Genomic DNA, 17,134 nt, shown 5'->3' with positions numbered 1-17,134 from the left:
GTTTACTCTAACATCTGGATCATCTCGTGTTGGTCTGAATTATTGCCTTATCTCTTGAAAATGGGTCACATTATACAGATTCTTCATATGTCCAGTTATTTTAAATTGTCCCCTGGACACCATGAATGTTATGTTATTGGTGTCTCTGGATTCTATTATATTCCTCCAAAGAGTGTTAATATGTTTGTCTTCAGAGGGAATTACTCTGGTTGGACTCAAACTGTCAGTTGTGCCTCTTGGGAAGCTACTGCAGTTTTAATCAAGTCCTTTTCCCTTAGCTTGCCAGTAGCAGGACAGCTTAGAGTCGGCCCTGGCTGTGAGAGGTGTAGTTTAGGTCTCAGCCAGAGATTTGGGCAGAGTGTATGTATAGCAGTTGGGGTTCCCTCTCTCTGGCCCTCCCTTGGCTGGTGTTTCTTCCTCACTTTCCAGCCACTGTGATTGCCTGGATTTCTATCATCTAGTGCTTTGGTTCTAAAAAGAATTGAGGTTTTGTTTTTATTTATTTATTTATTTTTATTGGAATTTAGCCACTTTATAGATGGGCTGCCCTCGGACTAAAAGCCACAGAGATGGGAAACAAACCCTATGGCTTTTCCCTTCTTCAAAATAGTGACTCCCCTCCAGAATCTTCCCTCTTTTGTTCACTCTCTAGAGCTTTCAGGTCATCGAATGTTTCACTTTGTCCAGAGTTAATGGTTGCGCTCTGTTGGTGGCACTGTCATATGCAAGTGGGACCCTTCTTCCTGTTTCTTGGACATATAAGGTTATTACCACTTCAGAGCAGGAAACTGGAGCAGGCATTAAGCAGGTGCTATTCAACTCTCCACTTAATATCAAGTCCTTTTGAAGTTCTGGAATAAAGCATAAAAGAGAGTGGCGTGGCCTAGCCCGCCGTAAACCCGGGCACTATTAGTCATGCTGCTGTGGCTAGGTCTCTTGGCCGGTGACAGAAGCTGTGGTAGATCCAGGCTTCACTCCGAGCTGGGGAATGACTGTGGCATCTGCAGGCCCTGCGTCCTTGCGTCATTAAATTCAGTTCCAGCAGGAGAGAGAGAGCTTTGTTTTCCTGGAGGCCCCAGCAAGTATCTTTTTGCATTTCTTTCTTGTGACTGGCTATTTCTGAATCAATCACTGTGCCGACAGGATAGGATGCTATGTTTTAATCAGTCTAGACTCATCATTGTATATATGTATACATGTGTGTATGCGTATCGATCTCATTTGAATCGCATGTGTGTGAGTGAGGGACAGGTGAAACTGACAAGGAAATTCCAGGAGGGATAACACATGCCCGCCAGCTCCTAGCGGAACCAGTGCCATTGTCATTATTCTTGCTGGATTCATGGACTTCAGTATTTTTTATTCCAGCTAGGTGAAGGTATACATTTGACTCAGTCAGAACCCTTTCACCATATAACATTTTACAAACTCCTATCACTTTCAGAATTTATGGCAAGAAGACAATCTCAGAAAAGATAGGAGGAGCAAGTTTACCAGTATAACCTTCCCACTCTTAATTCCAAGGTCCTGTTTTCGTCTGGTGAGCATTTGGTATTTTATGACATGTAACATCTACTCTGGTGATCCTGAAATATATCTTGATCTCAGTGTCTTGGTACCAAGGGCTCTTTTCTATGTCAGCCATCAATAAAGGTGGTTTGGGCTACAAGTATAAAAACCCTGTAAGTTGACTAGGGGAGAATAAATGTTTGAGACAAAAGAAGAATGTATGTTATCAACTAGCCATTCTATTTTAAATGTCTTCTTTATTATAAAATAAAACACGGAAATAGAAAACCCTTGGATTTAAGCATATTTGATTAATTACAACTCATTACAATCATTGTTATTGAAGCTTGGGTTGTCCCATGTTTTGCCAGTAGGCATCTTTTAAAATTGGCTGCTGTGTTAGACTGAATTGTGTCCCAACTCCTCTCCACCTCCCCCCCTCTCAGAATTCATAAGTTGAAGCACTAGCATCCAATATGGCTCTATTTAGAGATAAGGTCTTTAAGGAAAGAAAGAAGGTTAAATACTTTAGGTCATGAGGATGGGTCCTACTCCAATGACTGGTGTCCTTATAAGAAGAGAGAAAAGATACCGGGAGTACACCTGCACAAAGAAAAGGCCATGGAAGGACACAGAGAGAAGGTGGGTATCTACAAGACAAGAAGAGACTTCTCAAGAGATGCACCATGATCTTGGACTTCCAGTGTCCAGAGCTGTGAGAAAATAAATTTCTGTTGTTAACTGACCAGTCTGTGGTATTTTATGACAGCCCAAGCAGACTAACATAGCTCCTGAATCCTTTTCATGAGACCCTACTAGTTATTTGATGGCTTCTTTGCTCTCTAGTGGACAAGATGCTTTAGGTAGTTTGTCATCTTATATATTTCTTGTTCCAGACCCAGAATGAGGCATTTCTTTAAGAAGCACTCATTTCATCTTGGAAGAAACGATACTGCGAGATGATAATCTGGGCACAAGGGATGCCTTTTGCCACTCAGTCGGTCATTGTTTCTAGGCCTTTTCAGTGAACTAGGAAATATGTATTTTTAAAGGTAAAATTTTTCAAAATTTCATATTGATACTTCAATTCAAATTCAAGATTACAGAATTTTACTTTACTATTTCTTTATGACTCTATCTCCTTTCTTCCATACTAAAAAATCCTGATTTTCAAAGATACAGGATAGAATTAGAGAATAGAATTTGAATACTCTATAATTATTTGTCTTATCCCGTATTATATCCCTAGCAGTTGTAGCATAACATAAAATGTTAGTATTTTTCCTGTTTTCTTCTTCCATGGCTAATATTACTTGCAATATTTGTTGTTACTGTCTTTTAAATCCTTTCATTCTTTTTGATTTTTCAAAATTTCTTATTTTTTAAAATCTTTTCCTTTCCTAAGGCATTACCTTTGTGTGACTGGCTCCTATGTTCCTTCTGTTTTAGTTTTCATCTCAGAATTTTTTCTTTCATCTTTACTTCTTTCCTGAGTTTTGTCGCCCCTTAGCTGAAGTTTTCTGATTCTAGATTTGTGTTATTCTTTCACTACCTTTTTGTTTTTTTAGGTGTGTATCTTTTTAGTATGCTTTGTCTGTGGGAATATTATTCTGTTTCTTATTGTCTTTTTTATTGTAATAACTCTGTGTGAGATTTGACCTCAGTATTTTTTGTTGTTCGTTTTATATGAAGTGAGTATTATATGAGTATTATTTCTGGACATTTAGATTGAGACAGGCTTCAGAAAAGCTTTTCTAACTTTACAAAACTACTTCTGTTTCTGTGTAACATTTAAAAATATGGGTGCTTATTTTCTGAAATTTCTTGGCTTTATTTCCCTTCTCACATTGGTCTAGACCTTCTTTATCTATGCTTCTATTATCAGAACAGACCCTATTCTGTTGACTTTTGGTCCCACTTCCAGAAGTTCCTCTTCTCTGTGGAGTTCTATCCTGAAAAAGAGCCTGCTTGATCTGTTTTTAGAGTTCATAGAGGTCCGGATTGCTCCTGACCATTCACTCCCTTCTATCATGGGTCCTTCGCACGTACCCAATAATCAAAAGGGCCAAACTTTCCCTGTTTCAGCTGCCATTCTCAAATTGGCCCACTGTTCTTTTCTGTGAATTCTGTTGGCTATTTTGGGAGTTCTCCTGTACCCAGGTTCTTCAGACATTATCCCACTGTTTCATTCTTCTACCTGCTGTCCAGACTCTGATACCGTGAGGATCTATGGCTGTTGCTAGTTTTCCCCCACCTTGTTTATATTTTAAAATCGTGGGAATACTCTATCATCTAGTTTTGTTACATTTCCTGGATTTATTTTCTAGTTGTTCCATCTGGTTCTTGTGGGGATTTGGAGATAGTGAAAACCATGCCTTCACTGCAGCCATCTTTCCAGAATGCCTACCAATGCTCCTATTTTAACACATTAAAAAAAGAAAAAAGATACATAAGCAAGGAGATCGTTGTAACAGTTTCTCATGCTGGAGAACAGAAAAGAAGACATGTTCACCAATACTGGTGCTTCTGGATGAGAGAAGAGGAAAAGCCCCCAAAATTCTGGTTGAAGGTCCCTTCAGCAAGGAGCCTGCTGTTTATTTTTCATTTCATTCATTTTTAATAATTGAATTCTTGCAGAGCTTGATTTTTTCGTTCGGAAACGTGACTACTGCTCCTGAGCCTGGGTCATGTCCTCCTGCTGTTTCATAGCATTCTTAGTCCATGCCATGTTCTTTGAAGCCAGGCTTTGAAGTATTTTAAAAATGAGTCTTGCTACCTACATGATGTCTGTTTCGGCTCCATCTGGCTTTGCTTTCTTAGGATGCTTGTTCTGTTTATGGTGGGGGAACTGCAGCCTTCCATGTTGGGCGTTTTATCAACAAACAGCTTATTATGTCCTTTGTGTTTATACTGTGAGCAAAATGTAAGACGCAGTCCTTTCCCTGAGGGTGTTTGGTTCATCTTGTCTGTCTTCTGGACTGATACAGAAAGCAAGGGAACCAGTGTCTTGTAGACTCTTGCCCTCCACGGCTACCCCAACTCTGAATACCGATGAAAATGTCATGCCAATTAAACATAACTAGGTCTTTGAATAACAGCCCTGATTTGGTTTGGAGTTTAGTGTTACATTGTCATTATAAAGTCTGGATTAATTAATGTAGATCCTCATCAACGCGAGGGATGTGTTTGCTCCTGAGTGGTCTCCATTGCTGTCCTTGCATACTCAGAGCTGTGAGACCTGATGGGTTCTCTCCCACATTATGTTTAAGATAGCGGCCAAGGTAACTTGTAGTTTGTTTGTTTGTTTGTTTCTTTCTTTCTTTCTTTTAAGTGTTTATTTTTAAGATTTTATTTATTTTTTTGAGATAGGAAGAGAGAGAGAACATGAGTGGTGGGGAGGGGCAGAGAGAGAGGGCTGAGCAGGGAGCTGGATGTGGGGCTTGATCCCAGGACCGTGAGATCATGACCTGAGCAGAAAGCAGGTACTTAACTAACAGAGCCACCCAGGTGCCCTTGGTAGTACCTTTCTAATTGTGCTTCCCACCGTTTAAAATTGGGTGAAAGGGCAAATGCCAACTCTATAACTTTATATTTTCGCCTATTTTGTTTTTGAGTAAAACTCCTTGGATGGTTCCTGGGGGCGCCTGGGTGGTGCCGTCCTTAAGCGTCTGCCTTCGGCTCAGGGCGTGATCCCGGCGTTCTGGGATCGAGCCCCACATCAGGCTCCTCTGCTAGGAGCCCGCTTCTTCCTCTCCCACTCCCCCTGCTTGTGTTCCCTCCCTCGCTGGCTGTCTCTGTCAAATAAATAAAATTAAATCTTTTTAAAAAAAAAAACAAAAAACTACTCCTTGGATGGTTCCTAACCGAAAACTTAGTTTCTTGGAACTGACAAAGCAGATGACTTCTTATAAGAAGAAGAAGCCAAACAAGAATCAAAAATGGCCAGTTATGTCTGTAGACAAACTATTTATAGATTTAAGACTACAAGTTTCTTCTCAGTAGGGTGATGGTGAAGAAGATAGTTTGGGAATCACTGTCATTTTTCAAACACCAGCTCCACCATTTTGTAGTCCTAGGTATGTGACAGTGGCCAGTTTTTGTTCTGTCTCCATTTCCTCATATGTAAAATGTGGCAGTAATGGTCCCTACATCATAGGGTTAATGTGAGGATTAAATGAGACAATGTATGTGCACAGTAGATCCTCAACTATTAGTTTGATGGATAAAAAATGGAGTAGCTGTGATTTTTTTAGGCACTGTACTGGTCAACTGGGATATAAAACTGAGCAAAAATTGGGGCGCCTGGGTGCCTCAGTCAGTTAAGCATCCAGCTCTTGGTTTGGCTCAGGCAAGATCTCAGGGTCCTGGGAGTGAGCCCCACATTGGGCTCCATGTTCGGCGGGGAGTCTGCTTGTCTCCTTCTCCCTCTGCCCCTCCCCCTGCTTGTGCTCTCTGTTGCTATAATGAACAAATAAATCTTTAAAAAAATAAGAAAATTCCTTCACTTGGAGCTTTACAGTTAGATGAGGGGACTAATTAATTAGCAATCACATGAAGGAATATAACATTGGGACCACGATAAACGCAATGGAGAGGCATGAGGTACTTCAGGAGCTTATAATAGGGACAGGAGCTGTCTGGGAGGTTAAGGAAAGTTCCTGCAGGAAGACTGAGTTCAAATGTAAAGAAAAATAGATGAGAATGAGTTAGGAGAAGGTGTGTGCTTGCCACATGTATGGGTGAGCACATGTAGGACGAGAGCATTCCCCTCAGAGAGATGAGCGTGGGGAGTGGCTCTGAGGCAAGAGGGCACTAGGTGACTACGAAGAACTGAAATAGGCCAGTGTGTGAAGGGAGGGATACAGTGGGCAGCAGTATTACCTGAGATGAGGCTGGAGCATGCCTGAGGGAAGGAGTGGTCCCAAATTGAGGCCTTTCTAGGCTATGTTTAGGAATGTGGTCAAGCAAATCATGTTAGGTGTTTGAATTCTGGAGAGACATTTGCAAAAATCTATTGTTGTTTTTGGGTTTTTAAAAAAGATTTATTTATTTGAGGTGGGGAGGGGCAAAGGGAGGAGAGAATCTCAAGCCAATTCCCTGCTGAGCATGGAGCCCACCAAGGGTCTTGATCTCATGACCCTGAGATCATGACCTGAGCCGAAATCAAGAGGCAGCCACTAACTGACTGAGCCACCCAGGCGCCCCTGTTGTTGTTATTGTTATTATTATTTTTATTCCTTCGCAGTCCTTCTCATACTAAATATGTTATATACATTAATGTTTATTTATTGATTTTTTCCTCCAATCTCTATTATTGTTCTTCTCTGAATGCTTAATTCCTCATTCCTTCCATTTAGGAATAAAGCTGAGAAGATAGCTTTGTTTTCTTTCAATCAGCTTTACTATTTGAAGTGGAATTTGCTTTTGTATAACTTTAGGCAAGATAAATGAAAAACAATTGCCAAAATATTACCTACTGTGACACACATAAATATTTTATGCCTCCTCGCCTTTGTGAAGTGCTCAAATGCTGTCATTTGTTACTTGTCGAACTTAAGCAAACTAAAACCAAAATCATTAGAAATTTTGGTGTCCTGCGTTGGCAGGAAACTCAGACTGATTTCACATGTTTTGATCTTACCCAGAACCAACTTTTGGAAATGTATGATGAAGGGGGAGCTTGACAGGGTCTGTGTTTGTGTGTGTGTGTGTGTGTGTGTGTTTGTGGTCAGTGAAGAGCTAACGTGGATGCTGTGAAACTCCCCAGACATCAGTAAGGCTACAACTCTTTTTCCTACCCTAAAATAAGGAAATAATGTATTCTTTTTTGTTGTTGTTGTTTTTATTTTTTTATTTCTTTTTTTTTCTTATAATAATATTATTTTATTATATTATGTTAGTCACTGTACAGTACATCCCTGGTTTTTGATGTAAAGTTCGATGATTCATTAGTTGCGTATAACACCCAGGGCTCCATGCAATACATGCCCTCCTTATTACCCATCACCAGCCTATCCCATTCCCCCACCCCCCTCCCCTCTGAAGCCCTCAGTTTGTTTCTCAGAGTCCATAGTCTCTCATGCTTCATTCCCCCTTCTGATTACCCCCCCTTTCTTTATCCCTTTCTTCTCCTACCGATCTTCCTGGTTCTTATGTTCCATAGATGAGAGAAACCATATGATGATTGTCTTTTTCTGCTTGACTTATTTCACTTAGCATTATCTCCTCCAGTGCCGTCCATGTTGCAGCAAATGTTGAGAACTCGTTCTTTTTGACAGCTGAGTAATATTCCATTGTATATATGGACCACATCTTCTTCTTTTTTTTTTTTTTTTAAAGATTTATTTATTTATTTGACAGAGATAGAGGCAGCCAGCGAGAGAGGGAACACAAGCAGGGGGAGTGGGAGAGGAAGAAGCAAGCTCATAGCGAAAGAGCCTGATGTGGGGCTCGATCCCATAACACCGGGATCACGCCCTGAGCCGAAGGCAAACGCTTAACCGCTGTGCCACCCAGGCGCCCCTGGACCACATCTTCTTAATGCAGTCATCTGTTGAAGGGCATCTCGGCTCCTTCCACGATTTAGCTATTGTGGACAATGCTGCTCTGAACATTGGGGTGCATATGGCCCTTCTCTTCACTACGTCTGTATCTTTGGGGTAAATGTATTCTATTAGGGCATGTAAATAAAATTGTCTTGAGCTTTACATAAAACCTGAGTAGCCTTTGGATGCCCTGGGGCTCATACCTTGATACCCCATCAGTGTTATCCTGGATAGGCCCCATCCATGCGGTGCCCCTTTACTTCCTTCTCTAGCACACCTGCTGTGTAGAAAGGTGCCTGCCTGCCCTGTTTTGTTCTGTAATTTGCATATTATCGTTGTGCTGGTAAACTTTCCTGGGTTTACTTTTTTTGTATTTGTAAATTATTCTGGTATAAAATGAGGTTTTAGCTCATCTAGGATGAGAGTTGTTAATCATATTATCATTTTTTCTAACCACAACTATTAACATATGTATAATAACTTCACATTTCACGTAATATGCACCTTCCCAGAAGTTTTCTGAATACGGTTGTAAAACTGAAAAGTACTTTAAGGGGTGCCTGTGTGGCTCAGTTGGTTAAGTGACTGCCTTTGGCTCAGTTCATGATTCCAGGGTCCTGGGATCCAGCCCCACGTCGGGCTCCCTGCTCAGCAGGGAGCCTGCTTCTCCCTCTCCCTCTGCCTCTCCTCCTGCTCATGCTCTCTCTCTGTCACTGAAATAAAGAAATAAAATCTTAAAAAAAAAAAAAGTACTTTTAATGGTAGGAATTGTCTCTAGCAAGCTAGGTGATGAGTAGAGTTTTGGATGGTGGGTTTGGCCCATGGGAATCACGATCCCCACTACATTGTTATTGCTGATAATCACTTACTCCACGAGAAGCACGAGCATTATGGGGAGCTGAGAAATTAGGTGAAGGTTTTTCATCTTTATCTGATGTACAAAATTTGATTGTATTTCCTCAGGAAAAATAATTGTCTTAGCCCATATAATTCTTTTTTTTATTTTTTTTAAATTAAAAAATTTTTTTTTTATTTTTTAAAGATTTTTATTTATTTATTCGACAGAGATAGAGACAGCCAGTGAGAGAGGGAACACAAGCAGGGGGAGTGGGAGAGGAAGAAGCAGGCTCATAGTGGAGGAGCCTGATGTGGGGCTCGATCCCATAATGTCAGGATCATGCCCTGAGCCGAAGGCAGACGCTTAACCGCTGTGCCACCCAGGCGCCCCTCATATACTTCTGTATAACATATGTAGATCAGATACTTTTGGCTGAATTAACAAAATAAGCAAAAATAAAAGTTTCCTGATTTAGCTCTGTAGTTATGTAATAGTTAATTTGTTTTCTATTACATAGTCTATTTGTTAGTTAATGGTAATTAGCTAATTGAGTAGACATACTTAACATTTGATCAATATGTTAATAAAATAGTTGAGTGAAGAGTTAGTGGTTTAGAATATTTTGTTTCGTGGTTGGGTTAATGGACAATACCTATATATATATTTTTTATATATATATTTAAATAGCAACTGCTCTAGTAAATCAGTTTCTCACATAGAACATGAGCCCCTTATATGCAGTACTGACATGTAACATGTGATGTTTGTTAAATGAACAGGTAATTATTCTGAAAAATATTGTATCTGTTCCAGGACCTGATCTTCAGGTTTGCATATCCAAAAAACCTACGTGTTGCACCAGGAAGATGGAGGAGAGATACCAGACTGCAGCTCGCCAAGATATGCAGCAAGTGCTTCAAACATCCAGCTCGACATTGAAGTTTCTAATATCGCGAAATGCCGCGGCTTTTCAAGGTAAATGTATCTTGATTTCTGAAAGTAAGGAGAAGCCTTGTTATGTAGTTTTCCTCATTATTATACTGGGACACTTGGCTGGGTTTACTTAGCTTTGCATACCATTATTCTGGTATAAAATGAAGTTTTAGCTTCTTCTAACCCTCCAAACTTGTTTCTGAGGTCATCCTGGGGCATAAATATTTAGTTGGACTGGGGAAACCGTTACGTTAGTGAAATGGTCCTTGGAAATACATGCCCTTCTAGGATCCTTCCAGGGCCCCCAGTATTCTGACCTACGGTTTTACTTCAACATGGATGGGCATAATAATTAGATTTTAGTAAAGTTATATAACATAAACTCTCATTGCTATAACATAAAATCTCATTGCTTTAACAGGGTAATTATAGATTTGTTTTTAAAAATATGATTTGAAGAAATATTTATCTAATTTTTCCTCTTGCTACCTCATATGGTTTTCATAAGAACACCAGTGTGATATATCAAAGTGCAGACAAGTCTGATAAACAGTAAAATAGGAAATATTAATTGGATATTTAAGGATCAGCTAAGACCAGAACTCAACCTTAATTCAAACAGTATGTTCAGAAATAAAATTAATGGGTTATAAAATTACAAGGCACGTTGGAAAATAGATGATCTTTTTCTTATTTTAATCATCATCTTTATAAAATTCCTTATTACTACAATAAAATAGCTTAATTTATTTTTCCTTTTATAAAGCATTAGCTTTTCTGTATATGATTAGAATGAAAATATCTAGATTAAACTACTTTTCAAACAGATTCATTGCTTTCGTTCAAAGCAAAATATAACTTCTGTTAGTATTCTTTTTTCTTAAGTATATTCATGTCAGTCTATTTAAATAATTTGTGCTCTGTTTACATGCATAACTAAAGCACAAAGCTGATTAATTTTTAAAATTATGCTCATTAAATAAAATAAATACAATAAATCAGGATAAAATTTAAGTTGAGATGAAATGTAGTTCATGATGAATTGAGGATTTTTTTTTTTTCTTGGTGGAAACTGACTTGTCAGATTTTAAGATGTTATTATATTAGTGATTTTTTTTTAGATGTCTTACAAACAACCTTATTTCTGTTATGGGATATATTCATATGAAACTGTTGGAGGAAAACATATTGATACGCCTTTTTAAGCAAAAAATTGTAATTTTAACTGGCTGAACCAGAACCAGAAGACTTTAACTACACACACACACAGTGATGTAATGATTTTGTCTCATGAAAATGACAACATGCACAATATGGGTAATACATTGTAAGGATAAAGGGACAGTGAATAAACCAATTTGACCAGAATAGGGATGGGGAGTGTGGTAGAGATTCAAATGCTTAAAAAGGTGAGCTGAACTCACATGGAAGGAGATGTAAAGCACCAGCTTGAGTTTGAGAGTCATTGAAGACTTTTGAACAGAAAAGCGGCATTATGATTTCTCAACTTTTAGTGTCAAAACTAAATCCCTTCAAGTAAAAATATATGGCCGAAGAAGATCATGACCAAAGAAGCCAGTATTTTTGGATAGCGGTATTAAGTATAGAAGTGAAATAAATGCCCTGAGTTGCTAATATACTGGCAGTCAATGAATGTTAGTTGAACATTTTCTTCTGCCTTCAAAGATACTGTAACTTGGCACACATTGCTTATCAATAAATTGCTTGATATCATTGCTTGATAAATTGATCAAGATAGAGAGAGTACATTATTGAGTGCCTGGCTGGCTCTGTGGGTAGAACATGCAACTTTTAATCTTTATATTGATAGATTGATCTATCTCTCTATCTATCCCTAGATCGATCGATTGATCTATCTATCTATCTATCTATCTATCTATCTATCTATCTATCTATGTATGTATCTATCTATCTATCTATAGAGAGAGAACATTAAGTTCAAATGATTGGGAAAAATACAAAACCTGAATTATTTAGACTTTTAAGATGGGTTCAGGCTGCTGAAGAATTTTGGTGATACTGCTGAAAGTTTGGTGACAGTGAAGTGGTAGAAATACATGGCATTGCTTCTATCTACCAGGGTGTCAAGTAATTTTATGTACGTTAGAAATTTTTCTCTTTAATTCATTGTGTTGTATTCAATAGGTTGAGTTTTGCTATTTACTTAAACATTAATCATAAAAGATGAAAATGGTAGGAACTTTCTTAAATATGACTTGTTACAAATTGTTGTTTTTCTCCCTTTGTGAAATGTCAAGTTTTATTTAAGAATCATGAGAACGCAAGATAAATTGAGAAGAAATTTACCTAAAGGCTAACTTTACTGGAACACATTCGCTCATAAGAAGAATACCTGCTTTTAATTTAATAAATAGAGTAAGTAGCTTTAGGCTTATGTCCATAAAAACAAGCTTAAATATATATGCTGAAAGCAATTTGAGAAATCACATTTACTGTACCATAATCGAGCACGCGGCTTTATCAGTAAGTAAAATGCCGACCATCTAGTTTCTGTGCCATGAGAGTATCTGAAAACAATTCAAAGTCTTTATTTTTCTAAGAAGAAAGAAGCCAACACGTTTTATTGGGAGACTCTCTGCTTGAGAGAAATTTAATGGGGAAATCAATTCACTTCTCAAATGATGTAAGTAGATTGGCTACGTTTTGATATTTTGACTTTTAAATATTTCATTTATGTCTTCTGTTTCAACAGTATTAACCTGTTTTTTTAACTGGTATTTTGGGTTATAAAAGACTTTAGACCAGGTAGTAGTCTAGATGTAGTATGGTTCCTTCTCTCATGGCATTTATAGAATCCCATGAAAGCATGTTTTTGAAGCAACCCCTTGGATGTGGCCAATGGGAATGATGACTTGGGTCTGCGGATTTAGTGGGCATCCACATTACTGTGAGGTGAAGGAATTGTTAAGGGGAGGGAGGAAACAGTGCTGGCAATGGTGCTAGAAGACATAAGGTTATTCCAGATACAGTCCACATTCAGCTCTGGAGGTCAGCCCTGGGAGGTACATACCAGTAGACTTGGACTCAGCCTATTGGGACAGCTCTTCTCTTTTTCTTTTATGGACTTTGTTTGTCTCAGTCAGATTTCCTTAAAATAAAAAACAAAACAAAAATCTATTTTTGGAAGGGTCCATAATTATGACCTGGGGCTTCACTATATCTTAAGTGTAGTCATTCATACAGGATGGAGCATTTTATAAGCTGGAAGGAACAAGCTGATATCTCTGTGTCTGTTGCTGTTCATAAGTACATGGTGCTGTTTGCAAAGAGGAACGTTGGCTTTACAGACAATACCTGTTCTTTATTTTCAGGGGCTTAATAATGCTCATGAATAAAGCAGAACAGCCTGAGATCAGGCAAAAGAGTTTGCTTCCCTTCAGCTCTTTTACTGTGAGTGTGGGGGTGCTGGCTTTAAAAATATTTTGGAAGTATTCTTCATAATGTTTTATTTATTTATACACTAAAGTACAGTGTGACTCATAAAGAAATAGAGGGAGTTGACAGAGATTATGTCATCTACTGTAAAAAAGCAACTCTTATGCAGTTTTCAAATTTGTCAGTTTTTAAATCTCCGTTCAAATAAGATGATGCGGTATAATTTTTTTAAATTGAAAACTATACAAAATTTACAGCATCACTTTCAAAAATTAAAAGGAAGCAAAATATAAAAAAGAAGGAATTTTTGGGAGAACACTCCTGGAAAGTTGTGTTTTGTAGAAACGTTGGGAAGGTAAGGTTAAAAAGCTACATCTTTCCTTTGTGGGGTACTTTTCCCTATTTCTCTTATCTTCCAGTAGCTCCTGTATTTCTAAAGTATGTGGTAGATACTGTCTTTATTCTGGAGGTTTCTAGTTCCATATATGGCATTTAAAATGTGTACATTATTACAAAAGACTGAGTGATAAATGGTACAGCAGGAAAGATTTAGCATTTTTATTTATGATGTCATTCTCTTGGCTGATGAAATTTTCATTTCTCGATTGTAAGTACTTGAAAGATTGGCAAGCTTGTCCTCATGGGTTGAGATGTGAGATTTAGGAATTTAATAAAAAATGCATTCCTATTTTTAATGAAATATAAGAATATGTTCAAAATTAAATATCTTATTTTAAAAAGTAGGTGAATTCAGAATGAGAATGTAATTAATGGATTTTCCTCCTTCCACTAACAGATGTTAGCTACCATGAAGTGTGTAGCTCGTGTATAGCTACTGTAAACTTAAAGTCAAAGACACCTACATGTACAGTCAAAGGCACAAAGATACAGTGAATATTGGAATATATATCAACGTATAGGAGAGTAAAGAGATTTATATAAATGTTATTAAGCATCAAGTCCATGAATCTTATTTTATTCACTTCAGCTATGCTTTACAAAGCTGGATAATATTTAAAATTATTCCTTGGAAGAGCCTTAGGTGGAAGGATAAAGGAGGAATACTGTTTTTCACACTGAGAATTACCTGATCAAAAGTTCAAGTGTAGGAGAACGGGTAGCCTTAGCCTGGCAGTGTGCAGAAGGCTTGTTTTTCTCCATCTCTAGCACCCAGTAAATATAATGAACTGAACTGTGTGAATAAACGTGTGAATGAACAGTACTTCGCTCCAAGATGGTTCTGAAGTAAAATGTCAGAATCCCTCCCTTCCTCATTGCTTTCTCTCATGTATTCCTCTCTCGATGACTTACTCTAGCGGCGGAACACCTACTAGGTGCTAGCGCTGTCGGGTGCTTGGTCCTAAGTGTCCGGACCTTCCATCTGTTTTATTTGTGTTGATTCCTTCAGACTTCTCATATGCCAACATCTGGTTATTGCTTTTGTGAACTAGCAAGGGGCACATGATGGTGTCTCTGTCAGTGGCATTCGGAACGTGATTGCACTGTTTCCCCCTTCGGTTTTAGGCAGCTGGTGGTGTAGCCTGTTATCTCCTACAGCAGCTATTGATGCGATTGGTCTTTATCCCACTGTCCTTTATCTCTGAAATGCTAAAAAATTGTTTCTTTTGAATCTGTGTCAGCAGGCTGCTGTTAATTCCGAAAATGGATAATTTTCCTGTATTCTAGATAAAAATTGCAAGAGATTAAATTACTTTTCAGCTGGAAATAAAACTGGCTTGGCATGCAGCATTATCGATTGTGGAAATAATATTAGGTATAGACCTAAGACCGGGTTTACTTTGCAAAATTTAATTTTTAAACTTTAAGAAGTAAACTTTTAGTTGTTTTAATTCTGACTGACAATAGGAAATGATAATATCACCTGTTGCCACGGTAATCTCACCTAGAAAACACAGTAACCTGCTCATGGTACGTGAAACAATTCTTTCTTGATTTTATATTAAACACATTTTCAGTTAAATCTTTTCAGTGTGAGAACCGCACATTTATTTTCTTAAAGTTGAGTTAACATTTCATCAGATTCTTTATCATTTTGTTATCTTCATATTAGTTCAATCTTACTTTTGCATAAGGGATCACAAGGGATGATTCTTAAGAGCTACCTCTGTGTTAAAGGAAGGACAGGACACGTGGGAAGTTACAACTAGTGATGTTTTTGAAATTTATCTGTCCTTCTACCTCTCTCTTACTCATCCATGTAAAGTGATTTATAAAATTTCTTTTAATAGGTACATTTCTAGGACATTTGTTCATTCTCCTTTGGTGGACATCCCAAGAATATTTTTGTACTTCTAATGCGTTAGCGATCATTCTTGCTCAAGTCTCTGTGGGCACGTGTTCCCCTGGGGTTCTCACGCAGACGGCAGACAGTGAGACTGGGGCTTACTGGACATGTGCATTGTCAGCCTCACTGCATACAGCTGAATTGCTCTTCAAAGGAGCTGAACCTGTTCAAACTCCCACAGGCGGTTGCTGTCCTTTGTTGTTGTTCTACTTCCTTCCCAACAATTAGTATTGTTAGAAATTTGAAAGATTTGCGGAACTGATAGGTGCAAAATGGTATCTTCTTTTCAAAATGCATGGTTCCCTGATTAGGGCATTGGAATGTCTTTTTGCAAACAGTTCTTTATTTTTTTGTGTTCTTTATTTTCCCTTATGATTATGTCCCGTGGACCTGTATACACACTTCGAGGGTATAGACTTCGAGGGTATAGACCCTGTTGTCGGTGTTTTGTATGTATTTAAGAGGTTTTTTTTTTTTAGGTACAAAAAAATTTTTTTTTTTTAAGATTTTATTTGACAGAGAGAGAGAGAGAGAGAACATGAACGGGGGAGGGGCAGAGGGAGAGGGAGAAGCAGACTCTTGGCTGAGCTCAGAGCCCAACATGGGGCTCAAACCCAGGACCCCAAGATCATGACCTGAGGTGAAGTCAGATACTTAATCCATTGAGCCACCCAGGCACCCCAAAGATTTTTTTAAGGTATAATTTTTTTTTTTTTTTACATATATCAGTTTTGATTACCACATCTTAAAGTTTTAGCTAAAATAATTCAAATGTTGGGACATCTGCGTGGCTCAGTCATTTAGCGTTTGCCTTCAGCTCAGGTCATGATCCCAGGGTCCTGGAATTGAGCCCCGCATTGGGCTCCCTGCTCAGTGGGGAGCTTGCTTCTCCCTCTCCTACTCTCCCTGCCTGTGTTCCCTCTCTCACTGTGTCTCTGTCTAATAAATAAATAAAATCTTTAAAAAAAATAATTCAAATGTTTTTCCATCTTCTATAGAAATTCAAGCTTTCCACAAGGTTTCTGCATATTTGCATGGCTTGTAGTCATATGCTTACTCCTCCCTCTGCTATTCTACTCTTTTCATTTGCTTCTGGTTCATTCCTATCATATTAATTCAATATGAAAAATAATTTTAAATCACCACCTCCATACTTACCCACATACATGGATATGTATTAACCTATGGTGTATGTATAAAATAAATTTTATGAGATGGTGATGATAAAGGAAAATAAAATCTAAAAATTATAAATAGTAACAAATCGAACATTGATTTCTATGTGTCCAAGGGTTTTTTCATCTCAGTCTCCATCATCAATCCAGAAGCTACCATCTTCACATCTTCTTTGGCCCTTCTACTTCCCACTTCCTTGACACTCTCCTCTCCTCTTTAAGGGGTAACATAATGTATCTTTTAGTTCCTTTTATTCATTATATGAGCATGGACATACTAAATAAACATCACATGGCTCTGAGGGTGAATTTAAACTGGGGACCTTTTTTTAAATTAAAAAAAATCTTTTTTATTAAAATAATCTTTTTTTTTAAGATTTTATTTATTTTGAGAGAGAGAGAGAGTGCGAGC

At 38.0% G+C, this 17,134-nt stretch overlaps 1 protein-coding gene across 1 annotated transcript in view; it reads left to right on the top strand.

The window, feature by feature from the left end:
• Positions 1-17,134, top strand: part of GPC5 (glypican 5) — a 655,903-nt gene that overhangs the window by 32,119 nt on the left and 606,650 nt on the right. The window contains exon 2 of the mRNA XM_057307720.1: positions 9,706-9,867. Within this exon, the coding sequence (XP_057163703.1) occupies positions 9,706-9,867 (162 nt within the window). The remainder of the gene's footprint in view (positions 1-9,705; positions 9,868-17,134) is intronic.

This window comes from Ursus arctos, unplaced genomic scaffold (assembly GCF_023065955.2).
Source record: "Ursus arctos isolate Adak ecotype North America unplaced genomic scaffold, UrsArc2.0 scaffold_10, whole genome shotgun sequence".
Taxonomy (NCBI): domain Eukaryota; kingdom Metazoa; phylum Chordata; class Mammalia; order Carnivora; family Ursidae; genus Ursus; species Ursus arctos.
This window is presented reverse-complemented; position numbering and strand designations above follow the sequence as displayed.